The sequence below is a fragment of the Vulpes vulpes genome, unplaced genomic scaffold (assembly GCF_048418805.1).
Source record: "Vulpes vulpes isolate BD-2025 unplaced genomic scaffold, VulVul3 u000000714, whole genome shotgun sequence".
Taxonomy (NCBI): Eukaryota; Metazoa; Chordata; class Mammalia; order Carnivora; family Canidae; genus Vulpes; species Vulpes vulpes.
Genome location: NW_027325749.1, coordinates 75,005 through 92,788, shown reverse-complemented (window position 1 = coordinate 92,788; position 17,784 = coordinate 75,005). Strand labels below are relative to the sequence as shown.

Sequence of the window (17,784 nt, the reverse complement as noted above, 5' to 3'; positions counted from 1 at the left end):
GGTTTCCATGGAGATAAGAATACTTTTTTGTGGGAAAATCCTAAACACTAAAAAGAGGGTAAGCCTTACCTATTAAATTCCTCATCAAATCAAAGAAAAAACAATAAGTTCAATTTCAAAATTATTTTTAAAAAACTATTATAATGAATGTGCTACAAATTAAGATGCTCATGCATTCAAACAACTGACTATTAAAGCTTGGATAGGGAAACAACACGAACATTTAAATAATTACTAGTAATAACAATCACGATGGTTAATTTATTAAGACTTACCATGTGCTAGTCCATCTACAAGATATTTTGCGTCATTATCACATTATCATTCAGTCCACACAATAACCCTTTGAGGTAGGTATTTTATTAACTTTTTTTTTGAAGGAAGGAAACTAAAGCTTGAGAAAGTTGTACAAATTCACGCAGCTAATGAGTGACAGGGTCTGAACTTAAATATACGTATGACTCCAAAAAGGATATTTGAAACTGCTTGGCATTAACTATAAGATGAAGTTCCAAATTGGAGAAGAAAGAGCACTTTGAGAATGGAGTAACTAGCCAGTGGTATCTGAGACTGTTCTTTGTACTTCATGACCTTCATTCGCTGTATTGTAAGTGGCGGCATCTCCACTGGGTACCGGGCTTACGTGAGCCACGACAGTAAAAGAGCGGATTCTGTGTCAGCTTCCCTCTAACATAGGTGCTTTCTTCTCGTCCGCGAATTGGAGTTCAAATTTGGTGGGACTAAGCCTACTACACAAGCCAGAGGAGTGAAGAGGGTTCTGGGCATCTGTATTAGTTTCCTGTGGCTGTTGTAAAAATTAACCACAAGTGTAGTAACGCGTGATTCCTCTTAGAGTCCCGAGTGCCGGCAATTGTAGGCCAGTTTCACTCAAATGAAGCCAACCTGTGGGCAGGGCTGTTTCTCCTCTGGGGGCCCTGGGGAGAATCTGCTCCTTGTCTTCTCCAGCTCCTAGAGTTGTACACCTTGCATGGCCCCTTCCCCCATCTGTAAAGCAAGCAGCAGAGCATCTTCAAATCTCTCTCTGCTTCTGGTTTATCATCTTCTCCTCTGTAGTCAAATCTCCCTTCCATCCTATCTAAGGGCATTTGGAATAAGTTCTGGGGATTAGGACATGGATATATTCTGGAGCCATTATTCAACCTATCACAAAGTCCATATAATATTCATATTAATTTTTTAAGTTAAGAATTTGGGATGTGAAATTGAAACTCAAGGAACTTTGTGCTTTCTTAAACATAGCTAAAGTAGGCTGCGGTATCTGATATTATTTCTAAGAAGGAGGGTAACAAAACCTTTGCTATGTTTAAATTCTTAATTGTAATTTAGGAAGACCATGCATTGGAAGAGTGATATAGATTCTATCAAAACAGCAGCCATTAACATTATGCATATTTTTCATTCCTTAAAATAGAGAAGTAAAATTTGGGTCAATTTATAGAATAAACCAATAAAAGGAGATAGAACTAAAAAAAGACAAAAAATAACATAAAAATAGAGTGATGTACACTTTTTCCAGCACAGACCTGAGGCTTAACCCCACTTTTTCATGAATTTCTTTATATGAGTTTCTGACTATAGGAACAGAAGGGGAACGATGCAACTCTGAGTATATGCTTTTCTGTACTGGAGAGAGGGATGGGTATGAAAATCAAATTTTCCCTGATAAAGATATGTCCTGTGTTTACATATAACACACAGATTTTTTGGAGAGTCAATGTCTAGAATATGATTTTGCTCATAGAATATGGGTTTTTTTTGTTTTTGTTTTTAAATAGTTACGGAGTTTCATGGTTATTATGTATTTGTATTTCTGATGAGAAATCCTACGAGAGTTGTAGCTTATAATGCTGAATTCTTGCATCTTAACTTTTCCCATTGTGGAGTTTTCTGTACTAACATTACGGCAAGGAATGAACATCATCAATATTCTATTCAGTACTTAAACTATATGTGTTTATTATATAATCATCTTTGACATTTTCCATCCCCTTGAAATTAGTATGTATAGTTATTTCTTTGCCATACTTCTACGAATGCTTCTTCTAATTTCATGTCATTTTTAGGAAGGATTCTTAAAAATAATGAGACTCTACTGCAATATGGAGCTAAGCCACAGGATATTGTACAGGTGGAAATCTTTTCTACAGATCCGGATCAATTTCCAATCAAAAGAATACATGGATTAACTGATGCCTCTCAAATCATAACTGTCAAAGTACAAACTGGTTAGTTATTTGATGTCTTTTAGATAAAGTATTTTAGAGTCCCTTTGTAGGTGAACTTTCATTCAATCTTGGTTTTACCTCCTTAGGCATTGCTCAGTACCAGGAGGTACCTGTTGAGATTATTAAATCTGACTTTCACAAACCATTTCTTGGTGGATTCAGACATAAAATAACAGGAATAGAATATCATAATGCTGGAACACAAACTGTACCTAAAAAGATTCCTGAAAAAGACAATGTATTTTGTAGAGATACCCAGGTAATATTTTTATTTTTCTATGTAGGTTTTTCAAACTGCAAATCAACAAATGTTCTGTGTACCTCTCTAAAATGGAAATTTTCCCCATTTGCAATGATTTGGATGGTGCTAGAGCATATTAGCTAAGCAAAATAAGCCAGTCAGAGAAAGACAAATACCATTCATTCTTTTTTAAAAAAAAATTATGTATTTATTCAGAGAGAGAGAGAGGCAGAGACACAGGAGGAGGGAGAAGCAGGCTCCCTGCAGGAAGCCCGATGTGGGACTCAGGACTCGATTTGGGGTCTCCAGGATCACACCCCAGGCTGCAGGCGGCTAAACCACTGCGCCACCGGGGCTGCCCAATACCATTCATTCTTATGTAGATTTCATTCCTATGTAGAATTTAGGAAACAAAAGAGAGAGACAGAGAAAGAGGCAAATCAAAAAAACAGACTTAACTATAAAGAACAAATTGACAATTTGGGAAGGGAGTGAAGGGAATAGGTAAGTAGGTGATTGAGATTACGGAGTACACTTGTCATGATGAGCACCTTGTCATGATGAGCACCGGGTCATGTATAAAAGTGTTCATTCACTATATTGTACACCTGAAACTAATATTACACTGTATGTTAACTAACTGGAATTCAAATAAAAACTTAAAAAAATAAATTAAAATCTTCCAAGGAATTATATGGTAATTCATATAATAACAGAAAATTAAGAACACAGGAAAATGTACTCTTTACTCACTGATATGTCTATATTGTGGATATTTAAATAAATGTTTATGTTTTTATTTTAGACAGTTTTTCTGAGAAAAAAGCTCCAACAAACTACAAATACAACATCCACACAGATGACTAAAATTGGTGTGTATGTATCAAATATGACTGATAAACTGGTGATACCAGGAAAATATTTTTCAGCAGCAGAATACCACGCTCAAAGATTACAGGCGGTAAGAGAATGTTTATTATGAGTAAATACTAAAAATGAAATAAATGAGCCAGTTGTTCTGTGCGTGTCTACATGTGTTTTCTTAAGCCACACCAGCTTATAAAACAACCCACATGAGTGTTCTTAAAGAAAAAATTATTCATAACACATGTTAAAGATGATAAGGAAGACTTTATTTAAGAGGGGCTAGTACAGTGGAGTTTTGTGGAAGGGAAGAGAGATTGGGTTCAACTCTAAATATAAGGAAAAGTGGGAATTTATAGCCAAGGGGTAGGGTACGGGTCAATGGTGGAAAATTACTAAAACATCAGGAGTAAGGGGAGAGTAAAGCATTCTAACAGGGTCTTTCACTGAGTGGTTAGGCATCATCTGGGGGGATATGTTTTAAGATGAGGAACCTGATCAAATGAGGGAGGGATTCTCCTTAAACTTGACTTAGCAGGACTTGGGGAAAATCAAACAATGCGGAGATGATCACAGAAGCCAAGAGTTGAAGCCTAATTGAGAAACTGCTCAGAGGAGCTTGATCAGAGTTTGGTCAAGGAGAGAGTCTTTATCAGTGTGAGTTATGTTTCACAGGTATTAAAGGCAGGTTTTATCTCCATTTTCCCCTCAGTAAAAGGAACCAGAACTCTAAATGCTCCTAGTCCTTTCCTTATGCTTGCAGAGCCCCAGGGATTTGTGTGTTACCTCTGGCCATTATTAGCTTTGTCTTCTCTTTACCTTGGCCTTAATCCTTGGTATAGTAGAGTCACCTACGGAGCTTTCCAGAGTAATTGAGAGCAACAGGATACTAAAGTCTGCTTTCTTTGATATATATTAATATATAGCTCCTCCAACTTCTTTATGTTATTGTTTGCATGGTCTTTTTCTATCCTTTTACTTTCAACCTATTTTGAGTCTTAATCTAGAATGTGTGTTTTATAGACAGCGTATAATTGGATCTTATCTTTTTATGCAGTCTAATAATCTCTACTTTGTGATTGGAATGTCTAATACATTTGTTTTAATGTTATTATTGATAAGATTGGATGGTATCAAACACTTGCTACTTGTTTTCTCTATGTCAGATGTCTCTCTCATCCTCTCTTTTTCCTTTACTGTCTTCTTTTATGTTACATAGGTATTTTCTAATGTACCATTTTAATTCTTTTGTTTTTATTCCATTTAAAACTTTTATTTTCAATATAATATATACTTTTTTAAAAAGTATACAATTTAATGATTTTTTTTTTTTTACTATAGAAACAGTTACACAACATTTTAGAACATTGTCATCATCCCCAGAAAAAATTCCTGGACCCACCAGCAGTCAGTCCCTATTTCCATCCAATGTTTTCTGCCTTGGGAGACCACTAATCCACTTTCTGCCTCTATCAGTTTAACTATTCTGGATATTTCATATACGTGGAATCATACAATATGTAGTTTTTTGTGATTGGCTTTTAAAAATATATATTTTTGGGGATCCCTGGGTGGCTCAGCAGTTTAGCGCCTGCCTTTGGCCCAGGGCGCGATCCTGGAGTCCCGGGATCGAGTCCCATGTCGGGCTCCCGGCATGGAGCCTGCCTCTCCCTCTCCCTCTGCCTGTGCCTCTGCCTCTCTCTATGTCTATCATAAATAAATAAAATCTTTTAAAAAATAATAAAAATAAAAATAAATATTTTTAAACATAGCATAATGTTTTCAAGACTCATCCGTGTTGTGACATGTATCAATACTTCATTCTATTATATTGCAGAATAATATTCCATTGAATATACTCAATTAGGTATATATTGTATCCATGCCAATGCATATACTGTATGTTGTCTGTTTATGGGTTGATGGACATTTTCATGTGGACATATGTTTTCATTTCTCTTGAGACCATTTTAAAGAACTACCAGACTGTTTTCCAGAGCAGCTGCACCATTTTATGTCCCACGAGCAGGATATGAGGATTCCAGTATCTTCACATCCTCATCAATACTTGTTATTTCTGTGTTTTTCGTTATAGCTCTCCTAGTGAGTGTGAAGGGTCGTCTCATTGTGGTTTTGATTTCTATACCCTGATGGCTAATGATATTGAATATCTTTTCATGTGCTTAATAGCAACATTTACATTGGTGCAGACATTTTTGATTATGATGACTTGGGGGAGGTGCTACTGTACTTTAATGAGTAGAGGACAAGGATGCTGCCAAACATCCTGTAAGCATAAAAACTCCACCCCCACTGCAACAGATGATTATCTGGTCCAAAGTATCAACAGTGTCATTGCTGAAATCTGCTTTAGAGAGTCTGTCTCTAGCACAGAAGGTAGCCATTGATGTCTCCACTCAATTTTTTTTTTTTTTTTTTTTTTTTGGTTGTTGTCTTCCTATTCGTAAGTCTGGCTTCCTAAGGGTTGTCCCTGGTTTAGCAAAGCATAATGGTTAGGTAGTGACTGATCAGAGGCTGTGTTCAAGTCCCTTGATCTAGTAAAGCTTCCACTTTTGCTAATGGACTCATGTGTGGATTGGAGGATGCATTCAAAGTTCAGACAAGTTGAGTTTCTGTTCATCTTGGCTTTTACTTTCTGCTGGGTTTTCTTGTATTTGTTCTGCACAAGGCCTCACGGTTAGCCTGGGATATTGAAGGGGGGGCCTTTTCTGCTTGCTCCTAGTATGTGTTTACCCTGTACCTGTGTTCCGCCCAGGCTACCAGGCATGCTGGGGAGGTTATGGTGGCTCCCTACGGCTGTCTCACTTTCCTGATGTCCCTGATTAATTTCTGGCCACTCACCTGTCTGTTGCTTGCTCTGGAAGACCCTTACGGCTGAGTTGCTGGCCATTTTTTTTTTGTTGTTGTTTCTTTTTGGTTTTTTGGATTGAGTTTACTGTTGTTTGTGACATTGCTCAGGGAATATGGAGTTTTTTCCTTGCCTTACCTTAAATCAATTTAGCGGCCTGAAAGTAGACACAGATGAAGCCAGGGATTAGGGGAAGGAGGCTATGAGAGCAACCCTAAGTTGAAATGCCACAGACTGTCAGTGTTCCTACTTGAAGTTTAGTAATTTTTTTCAATAAACATTTATTTGATGTGTGGCTTTGGTCAATTTCCAGAATCCTGAAATGGCTATTTTTTAAATACAATTTTGTCCAGTTTTATCATTCTGGACAGAGTGTTTGCTGAGACTTTGACTTTTCTGATCTGGTAGTCCTGTCCCCAGGCCCAGATAGAATTTTCAAGGACTTATTTTGACAGGACATGACAGGATTTTTACAATTGGAATAAGATTTACAGGCATTCCCTGTCCATTTCGTGTGTGATGCTTGGAAAGTCAGCTGAACACCGCAGCTAGTGCAGGCGTTAAGGGTCTGGAGGAAGTAGGCTGGGCTGGTAGTTTGGAGGTCAAGGAGCCCAAGAACACGAAGGCTTCCCTCCATGCCCCAGTTCATTTGTTACGAGATCACGCATATAACAACTACCGTACTTTCACCACCTGCCAAGATCACTCTCAGCAGCCCTGTGCTTTGACTTGATTGTGTCCTGAGGAACCTGCCTCCGTGAGGAAGCCAGAGAAACCACAACCCATGCAACAGGACTCATTAACTTGAAGGAGGGGAAACCAACCAGGACAATTTGGTTAAGGGTGAAGTTGAAACAGAAATTTGATAAAAAGTAATGCTCTCATATTATTGGACTGGCTGGCGTATTTCCTCTCATTTTCCCACACGTATAGAGCACAATTGAGAGCATGCCATGTGTCAAATTGTGTGTCTTGAATTCTTTACTGAATAGCTTCTGGATTGGGTTAAGCTTAAAGAATACCTACTTAGTTTCTTCCTACCCGAAGGTGCTCAACTGAATTGCGTAGTTTTAACACTTGGCAGTTGAAATGGAAAAGACCGCTTCTTAGTGAAGAAAGAAGTAGCGCTGACTAGCAATCCTCCTTCTTCCGTGCTGGGTGTTTCTGGCTGATTCAGACTCAGTGTTAAGGGTCCTCTTGGATTATGACTCAGCTTTGCTGGGTCTCTAGCTCAGGGCATCATTTGAACAGAAGCAGCCCTTGATGATGACAAAGACTCAAGCCTTTTAGGCTAGTGCAACACAAGTACAAGTGTATGAAAAGTTACGGAATCTGTGCCAGACTATGTCAATGCAGTGCTCCTCTCATTGAAAAGTCTTCCTGTGAGAAAAAAAGTAACCAGATTAAATAATGTGATTTACATTGTGGTGCAGGGTTCCTGAGGACAATTGTATCCTGTTAAAAAGGTAAGAAGCAGTCTAGGCCAACAGTAGAATCGTAGGCCACATTATGAGTACCACTGTGAGAATTTAGTTTTTTAAAAAGATTTTATTTATTTATTTGAGAGACAGAGAGCACGAGCAGAAGAACAGGAGGAGAGGGAGAAGCAGACTCCCCCCCGCCAAGCAGGGAGCCCAACATGGGGCTCCATCTAAAGATCCCAGGATCAGGACCTGAGCCGAAGGCAGATGCTTAGCTGACTGAGCGAGCCACCCAGGCACCCGCCACTATGAGACTTTTAGACAGATTCCTCCCCACTCGATGTCTCTCTAGTGGTGATGGCTGTTAAATCACAAGATGTCCATTGCTCTTTACTACTTTCTTTTTGAGACTCTGAAGAAGCATCTGATTATTAGGGCCAAAGTTTGACTAATATTCAAGATACTAAAATTCTTTGAATTACTGTCTTACCAACTCAAAATTGTCCAGTACACCATATATTTCATGTTATTTATTTTTTTCAAAATTAAACAATTTTTATTGAGCTATAATTGATACATAACAGTATTTTTTTTCAGGTATACAATTTGATATTTGTAGTACATGTGAAATGATCATCACAGTAAATCTAGTTACCATCTGTCCCCATACAAGGTTAACTTTTAGGATTTATTCTCATGACAACTTACAGGCATGCTTCATAATATAATTAACTATAGTCACCATGCTGCACGTTACATACCCATTTATTTTATAACCGGAAGATTTTACCTCTTGACTCCATTCATTTCACCTGTGCCCTAACCTTCTTCCCCTCTGGCAACCACCATTCTGTTCTTGACATCTATGATTTTTGTTTGTTCATTTGCTTTGTTTTTAGATCCCACATATTAACTGAAATCACATGGTATTTGTCTTTGACTTATTTTACTTATCAAAATTCCCTATAAGGTCCATCTATATTTTTACAAATGGCAAGATTTCATTCTTTATTATGGCTGAGTCGTATTCCATAGTGTGTATAGATATATTTATAGATATATAGATGTATAGATGTATATCTCGCATCCTTTTTATCCACTCATCCACCAATAGACACTTAGGTTGTTTCCATAGCGTGGCTATTCTAAATAATGTTGCAGTGAACATGGGGGTTCGTGTATCTTTTTGAATTAGTGTTTCTTTCTTTTTCTTTTCTTTTCTTTTTTTTTTTTTGGCCAAATACCCAGAGGTGGGGTTGCTGGGTCAAATGGTAGTTTTGTTTTTAATTTTTTGAGAAACCTCTATACTGTTTTCCATTGTGACTATATCAATTTACATTCTCACTACAGGGCACAAGGGTTCCCTTTCCTCCACATTCTCACCAACGCTTGTTACTTCTTATCTTCTTGATAATAGCCATTCTAACAGGTGTGAGGTGATATCTTACTGTAGTTTTGATTTGCATTTTCTAGATGATGAGTGATGTTCAGCATCTTGTCATGTGTCTGTTGGCCATCTATATGCATCTGGGGAAATGTCTATTTGAATCCTCTGTCCATTTTTAAATTAGATTGTTTTCTTGCTTTTGAGTTTTAGGAGTTGTTTATGTATTTTGGATATTAACTGCTTCTCAGATATATGATTGCAAATATTTTCTCCCATTCAGGAGGTTGTCTTTTCATTTTGTTGATGGTTTCCTTTGCTGTGCAGAAGCTTTTTAGTTTGATATAGTCCCACTTGTTTATTTTTGGTTTTGTTACCTTTGCATTTAGAGTCAGATTAAAAAAAAAATCATTGCCAAGACTGATGTCAAGTAGCTTACCACCTATGTTTCCTCCTAGGAGTTTTGTTTGTTTTGGGTCTTACATTCAAGTCTTTAATCCATTTTGAGTTAATTTGTGTGTGTGGTATGAGATAATACCTAGTTTCATTCTTTTGCATTTCAGTTTCCCCATTGTATATTCTTGCCTTCTCTGTCATAAATTAATTGACCATATATGTGGGGGTTTATTTCTGGGTTCTCTATTCTGTCCATTGATCTATATGTCTGTTTTTATGCCAATAGCATACTGTTTTGATTACTCTAGATTTGTAATGTAGTTTGAAATCAGGGAGCATGGTACCTCCAGCTTTGTCCCTTTGGTAACAAAGTTAAGAGGGATGTGGAATGTCTCTTCTTTGAAATTTAGCACGTTGGTTGTAAATCAAGGCTGGTTTTCTCTATCAACGTGACATACGTCCCCCTTGCAAGAATGGTATGTTTCATTCTTAGTTATCTAATTTGAAATAACAAAGTTTCTGGTAGATTATGATTTTAGAGAACTAGATTTCTCAGTAAGTAAGAAAATAGCAGTGACTCCAAGGAGGGGATTGTCAGGATATTTTATAGCTGCAGAATGTCCTTGAAAGAAATATTGTTTCCCATTAACTTCATAACTGACTTTATTAGGGCCTGTTATTCCATCCTGATAGGTTTTTATGTTCTCAGTCCAAACTAATTTTTGCTTTTTTACTGTACAGGGTTTGGATGGTGGCTCTGTGATGTCATATAATTTTTTAATAAGGAAGTAGGGAAAATGGATTAGGTGAGGAGGTGGAAATCTCTACAACACTTTCCAAACTCCAATACAATGATTTTAGAGGAATAAAAAAATATACAGGAACAAAGAATACATGAGAAAAGAGAAGAGTAAATGCCAGTCTATTATTTTAAAGTTGTAAAGAAGACAGAGAAATGTTAGCTTGACTTACTTAAACTGAGGAAGCGAAAATCTAAATGCCTGCCAAGGGGGATGGCATCAGGAACCAAACAGATTTGCCCCATGGAATCCTGGAACATGAATAGGAGGTTCAGAGGGGGTCGAAGTGGGATGTGAGGTGTAAACAGAGCGATTGATTAAAAGCCAGTATAAGGAGTAAATTTCCATTTAATAAGTTCTTCTTTTGCCCACTGATTCCTTTCTACTTGTATTATATTTATTTTATTCTTGGGCTTTTTATAAACATTTTATTTATTCAGAGGGACAGAAGAAGAAAGAGAGAGACAGCATGAGTGGAGGGAGGGGCACAGGGAGAGGGAGAGAGAGAATCTTAAGCAGACTCTGTGTGGAGCACTGAGCCCAATGCAGGGTTTGATCCCAGGATCCCGAGATCACAACCTGAGTGGAAATCAAGAGTTGGTTGCTCAACCAGCTGTGCCACCCAGGCACCCCTCGAGCTTCTTGATTTCAGTACTTAGTACTTACTTTAAATCTTTTTTGTTTTAACAAGGTTGTATTATGTATGACTATTGATATTTTTGTACTCATTCCTACCATCTCATTTTGGTTTTTATTTGTTCTTCATATCTTGTTTATTTATTCTTTTACTAACCTTTCTTTATCTTTGTTAGTTTGACTGAACTTTTTCGTTCTTTTTTTGTTCTTTCATAATCCAGAAGCAGGTGCCATATTTATTTCTCTTTTTCTAATGGTGCCTCATAAAAAGTTTTAAATTTTTTTATTTCCTAATATTTTTTTAATACCTAAAGCATATTTATTCAGGTTCTATCTTTTCCATGAATAAATCAAGGACTTTAGCAGGCTTTTCTGTTTTTCATTTCTTTGTCCTCCTCCCTCATTCCTCCTATCCAGTGATGATCTGCAATTACAATTATATATATAATTTGCTATATACTTACATTTTCTACATAATTATAACTGCTTACTGTTATATGTGTTTATATTGATATATATGATATTTTTACAAATAAGATATATTTAGCTTGATAACTCTCTTGGAAATTTTTGCTCAATCTTTAAATTTTTCCCTTTTAACTTTTTTAATAAAGATTTTATTTATTTATTCATGAGAGACACACAGAGAGAGGCAGAGACACAGGCAGAGGGAGAAGCAGGCTCCACGGAAGGAGCCTGATGCGGGACTCGATCCCTGATTCCGGAATCAGGCCCTGAGCCAAAGGCAGATGCTCAACTGCTGAGCCACCCAGGCATCCCTTAACTTATTTTTCTTGCTAGAACACATTGTCTAATAATTCTTTTAGAGATTATGCATGGGAGATAAACTATCTTAGTCTTGTTGAATCAACCTCATTCTTGAAGTTTAATTTGAGTGTGTGTAGACAGATTTAAACTTATTTTCAAAATTATTTTTCTTTATAACTTTGAAGCTCTATTTGTTTAAAAGTCTGATGCCAATTTCTCATTTCTTTGTTTTCTCTTTCTGGAAGCTTTTAGGATTTTTACTTTACCCTTAGTAATCTTATTGTGATATGCTTGGGATTTGTTCATGAACCCTTTCTATCTGAGTGCTCATGTCTTTCTTTAGTTTGAGGACATGCTCTTTTATTATATTCTGAGTAATTTCTCTAATCAACTTTCTTCATTCTGTCTAGAAATTATATCAGACATATTTTGGAATGTCTGCATTTATCTTCCATGTCTCTTAATTTTCTTTCATTCATTCTCATTTTTATGACTTTTTACTCTTCATTCTAAAAGACTTTCTCACCTAAGTTTCTTGCTTACTAATTTCCTCTTAGGCTCTGCACATTCATGCAGGTCATTTTATAGTCAACTACTTGCTCTCCACCAATATCTATTCTTCTCATTGTGATAAAGCTTTAGCTGGACACCTGGCTGCCCCATTGCAGACTATGTTTCAAAATCTCTTTCGTATATTGGTGATGCCAAATAACTAAGGCCTGAAAATGAAATGTAAAGGGAAGTGATGTATGCCACTTTTTAAAGTCACTGGGTTGCAATTCTTTTGTCTTTTTTCTCCCTGTCTACTTTTCAGAAGATGATGAGAAATAGATCAGCCACTAGGGCAGAAGAGTGGGAAGCCATTTGTTGAATATAATAGAGCTTCCTACCAGCCCTAAACTGCTTGCTAATCCCTGGATTATGATGTAAAAGGGTAAAATTTATATATTATTTAAAAGACTGTGATTTGGTGTCATTATTTAATAAGTTTAACAAGTTTAATAGCACCCAAGTTAAATGCATTCTAATTGATTTTTTAAAATAAAAAAATTGTTTTTTAAATAGTGATTCAATATCCTTTTCTTTTCCTCCATCTGAAAATGTTAATTCTAGTCTGGTCTTGGCTTTTGTTTTGTTTTGTTTTACTCTAGTACAGTGGTTCTAAACTTTAGCAGACATCAGAAACTTGTAAGATACAGAATCTGTGCCCCACCCAGGATTTCTGATTCAGTAGCTCTGGGGTGGAGCTTGAAAATTTGCATTTCTAACAGTTCTCCAGATGATACTAATAGTGCTGAGTTGACCATCACTCTTTGAGAACCACTATTCTAGTAATTCTGTTTCACACAAAAGTAAACTTTTTTTTGTTGTTGTTGAATGAGGAGCCTTATATTTTGTGGGCTCTTCCCAAATGTTTGGTTATTCTTGGGTGTGTAGGCAGGGTATTGAGATCCCTGATGTCCAGTGTGCTACCCATATTTATTTACTATAGCCTTACGGCAGTGGTTTTAGGAATGGCTAAGCCTTGATTCTGGAAGAGAGCTAGTTTTCTGAAGAAGGAGCTTCTATTCATCTAGGGGGTTGCCAGGGACTCTAACTGTTCTTGCCCAGAGGCAAATACTTCTGTTACTGTTTACCTGAATTGTTTTAGAGATGTCTGTCCCTTTTGTATTTCTCACAGGATGCACTGGTTTGGGGCTTGAAGCAGTCTCACAGACCCTTGTGTGTTTTCTAGTTTACCTTTCCCATGCAGGATAGGCATAGATTCCTTCTCCAATATATTCTTCCTGCCTCCTTTCTTGAGGGAATTCTTCATAGTGTCTGTTCTTTGGAGGACTCCTTTAGTATGATCCAGTATCATTATTGATTTCTGCTTATATGATTTTATATAATTACCAGGGATTAGGATACAGTACAGAGATGTGTCAGTGTATTCCCTGTCCTCAGTTTTGATCTAGCCTCTCCATATTTTATTTTTATTTATGTGTTTGGTAAATAAAAATGTAAACTCAGCTACATTGCAAGTTTCTTGAGGACCTAATACTATACTATAACCTCAGACATATTTATATCTCTCACAATTTAATACATACTTGTCTGCTTGAGTCTCTCTTCTATCCAGCCTGCCTTTGATGGTTTCTACATATAACCCTATCTACTTTGTGTTTAGATAATGAAAGTTTTAAATATGAGCCTAAGCTAATGATGGTTAAAGACAATATTCATAACAATAATATATTCATTGAGGATTTGTAAGGGTGAAGCTAAACTTTATATGCAAAATAAACCAAAATCAAAAAACAAATGAGTAACAGAGGCAAAATCTAGACTAAATTTTACTCCAGAGACTATGCTTTTAAGCATTGTACCTACTGCCTCCTACGAAGGCATATTTGCTAGATTTCAAAGTCAAATTGCTGATGTGCATTATCCACAGCTTATATGTTCTAATGGGTTTGAGAATCTCTGGCATAGAGCTAAACCTAGACTCGGTACTTTATAAAAGTTACTACATTGGAATAGAAATAATCACCATTGCTTTTTGTTATTATCTGATATAGTTGATGATAAACACTTTTGATTTCCTTTTAATTGAACTATAGGTAATAGTGTTACAGACTTACTATAGACAATGGCATGCTAAAGTCGTAGTAAAGGATTTAAAAAGACAGAAAATGTTAAGGTTGAAGTGGGAAGCAGAGGAAGAACTAAGGAAGATAAGAGAAAAAGAAGAATGGATTAAATTGGACTATTACCGGAGGCATAATCCTCAAACAAAAGAGGATTTTGAAGTTCTTTATAATGCACTGGAACGTAAGTTTGAAACAGCCTTTGTGTACAATAATAATTTTATAATTTTTCACTAGTAGAAAAAAACAGGTTTACTAAAGACAAAAGGAAGATATTATTTCAGGATGATGTCATTTTGGATTAGAGAATTTAAAGAGATGAATAATGTTTTATATTCGGGACAGGAATTAAGGCAGGAATGAAATTGGGAATGCCTTTATATTAACAATGGATAAATAAAATGTGCATACTGCTCTGTAAATTCTGTGGTTTTAGTGTGTTATCTCACTTGATCATCCCTGTGAGGTAAAAAGAAAAAGTATTGTCCCATCTGGGTCTCTGATGGTCTTGGGAAATTGTGAATTCAGAGTTGAACCATTTGGAATCCCTCAGTTCAGCATCCTGTCTCTGATTCTGCTCTTTAGGGAGGGTACGGGTAATATCTTTTAATTACCACCCATTAATGATCAATATAAATGTATATTCTCAACGCAAGTGACTTTTATGCTTTGTTTCTTCCACGAGATGTGTACTAGTAATTGGCACAATTAAAAACTTCAGTTACTTGACCGATCAAGCACTCCCTACTCAGGGCAGTAGATACACTTTTCTTGCAGCCTTTTCCCATTGCCCCCTTCCAATCTCAGCTTAAATGTCACTTACTCAGAGGCTTCTGTGACTAACAGGAGAACTTGGATTCTCCCCAAAGTTTTCATTTATGTCATCACCACAATTTGTAATACATCTTTTTAACGTTAATTTTCCCCACTGGACTGTAGGCTCCATGACACAATAACTTTTTCTTTTTTTGGATGATCTCTCTTTTTCTGTGCTCAGCTCACATGCTCAACAAATACTGATAGAATGAATGATTGTCGATGAAGTGGAAACCCAAAGATGTTGTAATGCAGCATCTCTAGCTTGAGTAACAGAACATATCATTGAATATAATTTTAGGTGTCCGATACTGGGTCTGTTCATATAGCTATACGGTAACATGCTATTTACCAAAAGATGATTCGGTCAAACACTAGGTCTAACAAGCAATATTAATAAATTTATCTCTTTGTAACATGCAAAATCGAGTGGCTTTAGGAATGTGGCACAGCTGGAGGTGACAGCCTGCTCCCTTGGCTTTGCCTCCACTTTCTCCTAATTGTTGGCCTCTGCAGATACTTTCTGTTTTACTTTAAACTTCACTTCTATTTTCATTTTCTCTCAGAAGAAAACAAAATTTGTTTCTAAGTGTTAAGAGTTAGAACTGTTGGCAAGGTGTCTATGAGAGGCCTTGTTCACAAGTATAAAACTACAGTTCTGTTATAGCAGAACTCTACTCAGATAATATTTCAAATTCACATGAACAAACTAAAGGATAATGTTACTTTGTTCGGTTGACAGGTGGTTGTGCAAAACAACAGAAAGTTTGCTGAATGAGGTCCCACCTTTCCTACTTATTGGTGGCTATTAACTTGGACAGGTCACTCACTTCTAAGCTCCAGGTTCTTCATCTACAAAAAGACTTAATGATCTCTGGCACATTTACCTCACAGGACTTTATAAAAAGAAAATAAGTACTGCATTTGTGAAAGTACTTTTTTATAAGTTTTTTTTTAAAGAGATTTTATTTATTTATTCATGAGAGACACTGGGAGAGAGGCAGAGACACAGGCAGAGGGAGAAGCAGGCTCCATGCAGGGAGCCCGACGTGGGACTCGATCCCGGGACCTGGGGCCACAACCTGAGCCGAAGGCAGACGCTCAACCACCAAGCCCCCCAGGCGCCCCTATGAATGTACTTTATTTATTTTTTTGAATGTACTTTAAAAGTGCAAAGACTTGTGCATATATGTTACTATTATGTGATAAATAATTTTATACAGATTTTCTATATTAAAATAGAACACATAGTTTGTATGTATAGACATGATTTATGTGGAAGAAAAGGAAATTTCTTACATAAAAGAGGCATTTTTTAAGTTTTCTTCCAGCCCTAAAATTCTAAATTAAAAGTCTCAGAGTAATAATTTTTAGGTTGTTTTGTTGTAGTCTTTGAAACTGCTGCCCTCCTGTGGCTCATGGTGACAATTGCATAGTTTGAATTCTAACTCCTAACAGGAAGTTTAGCTTTTCCTCTGGGTTCTGTCCCTCGTAATAAAGGCAAAATATATCACTTTAGGAAAATGAATTTAACTATGTAAGATAATATAATGTATCAAAGTCAAAGCCGTTTCCAGGAACACTATTTTATTTTCATGTGTTTTTTTTTTTTCCTTTCCTTATGAGAGCAGTATGTTGAAGGTGACTCCTTTCATTGATCCGAATTGTCACTCTTACTTCAGATTCAGCATAGGAGTCATCGTCTTCAGGAAACTTCTCTTGACAGCATGAATTGGGCCCAGAGCCTCTTTTCCTTGTCCTTGATTCTCTGTAAACATTGCTTCTTGTGATCCCGGGGGGCTCAGCGGGTTAGCACCTGCTTTGGGCCCAGGTCGTGACCCGGGTCCCGGGATCGAGTCCCACGTCGGGCTCCCCGCATGGAGCCTGCTTCTCCCTCTGCCTGTGTCTCTGCCTCTCTCTCTGTGTGTCTCATGGATAAATAAATAAAATCTTTAAAAAGAAACATTACTTCTTTAACTGTCTACATTTGTGCCAAGGATCCCTGATAAGAGCGAGCCCTGCTCATTATATCTAGTGAGTATCTGTTGAATTGAATCTGCTAACCCTCTGCCTTGTTTTGACTTGTGCTGATGACAGCTTCTGACTCTTCTCTAATTATTACTTCGTGATCTCAAGGGAGTCCACTGTCATAATCTGGCTCTGGGGATTTGGCCCGAATCTTCCTTGGTTCTCTCCATTCAGGCTTTCAGTCCATGAACGAGAATTTTAAAAAGCATATGCATATAAACTATAGTGGTGGACAAAATCTTGTATGTTCTGCTCTTTCTTTTTTGGAAATTGCAAGTTTATATCTCAGAAATTTTAGAATGTATATAGACTTTAGGACTAGTGCTATCCTTTCACTTTATAGTTGAACTTCAGACCCTGGAAATTGGATGATTTGTCCAAGAAGATAAGTTAAGGAGACAGAATAAATATATTCTTTCAAATGCACTAATCCCTTTAAGATCTTTTTCTTTAAAAATATTGGTGGCTATTGACATCTGTAATGGGCTGATGGCTCCTCCAAAATTCATATATTGAAGTCCTGACCCCAGTACCTCAAAATATGACTGAGTTTGGAGACAGGACCTGTGAAAAAGTAATTCAGAAAAAAAATAAGGTCCTACGTATGAGCCCTAACCAACATAGCTGATGTCCTTAGGAGAGGAGATTAGGACACATACACACAGAAGGTCACGTAAAGACCCTG

General features: G+C 36.9%; 1 protein-coding gene across 15 annotated transcripts in view; it reads left to right on the top strand.

Annotated features, from left to right (window-relative positions):
- The window catches only part of LOC112912635 (IQ motif and ubiquitin-like domain-containing protein), an 83,402-nt gene that overhangs the window by 8,874 nt on the left and 56,744 nt on the right, over positions 1–17,784 (top strand). For 14 of the 15 annotated variants that reach the window (XM_072745270.1, XM_072745268.1, XM_072745265.1 and 11 more), the window contains 4 exons: positions 2,085–2,246; positions 2,333–2,505; positions 3,293–3,448; positions 14,229–14,439. In XM_072745270.1, the coding sequence (XP_072601371.1) occupies positions 2,085–2,246; positions 2,333–2,505; positions 3,293–3,448; positions 14,229–14,439 (702 nt within the window). The remainder of the gene's footprint in view (positions 1–2,084; positions 2,247–2,332; positions 2,506–3,292; positions 3,449–14,228; positions 14,440–17,784) is intronic. The other variant, XM_072745272.1, reaches the window with a different exon arrangement.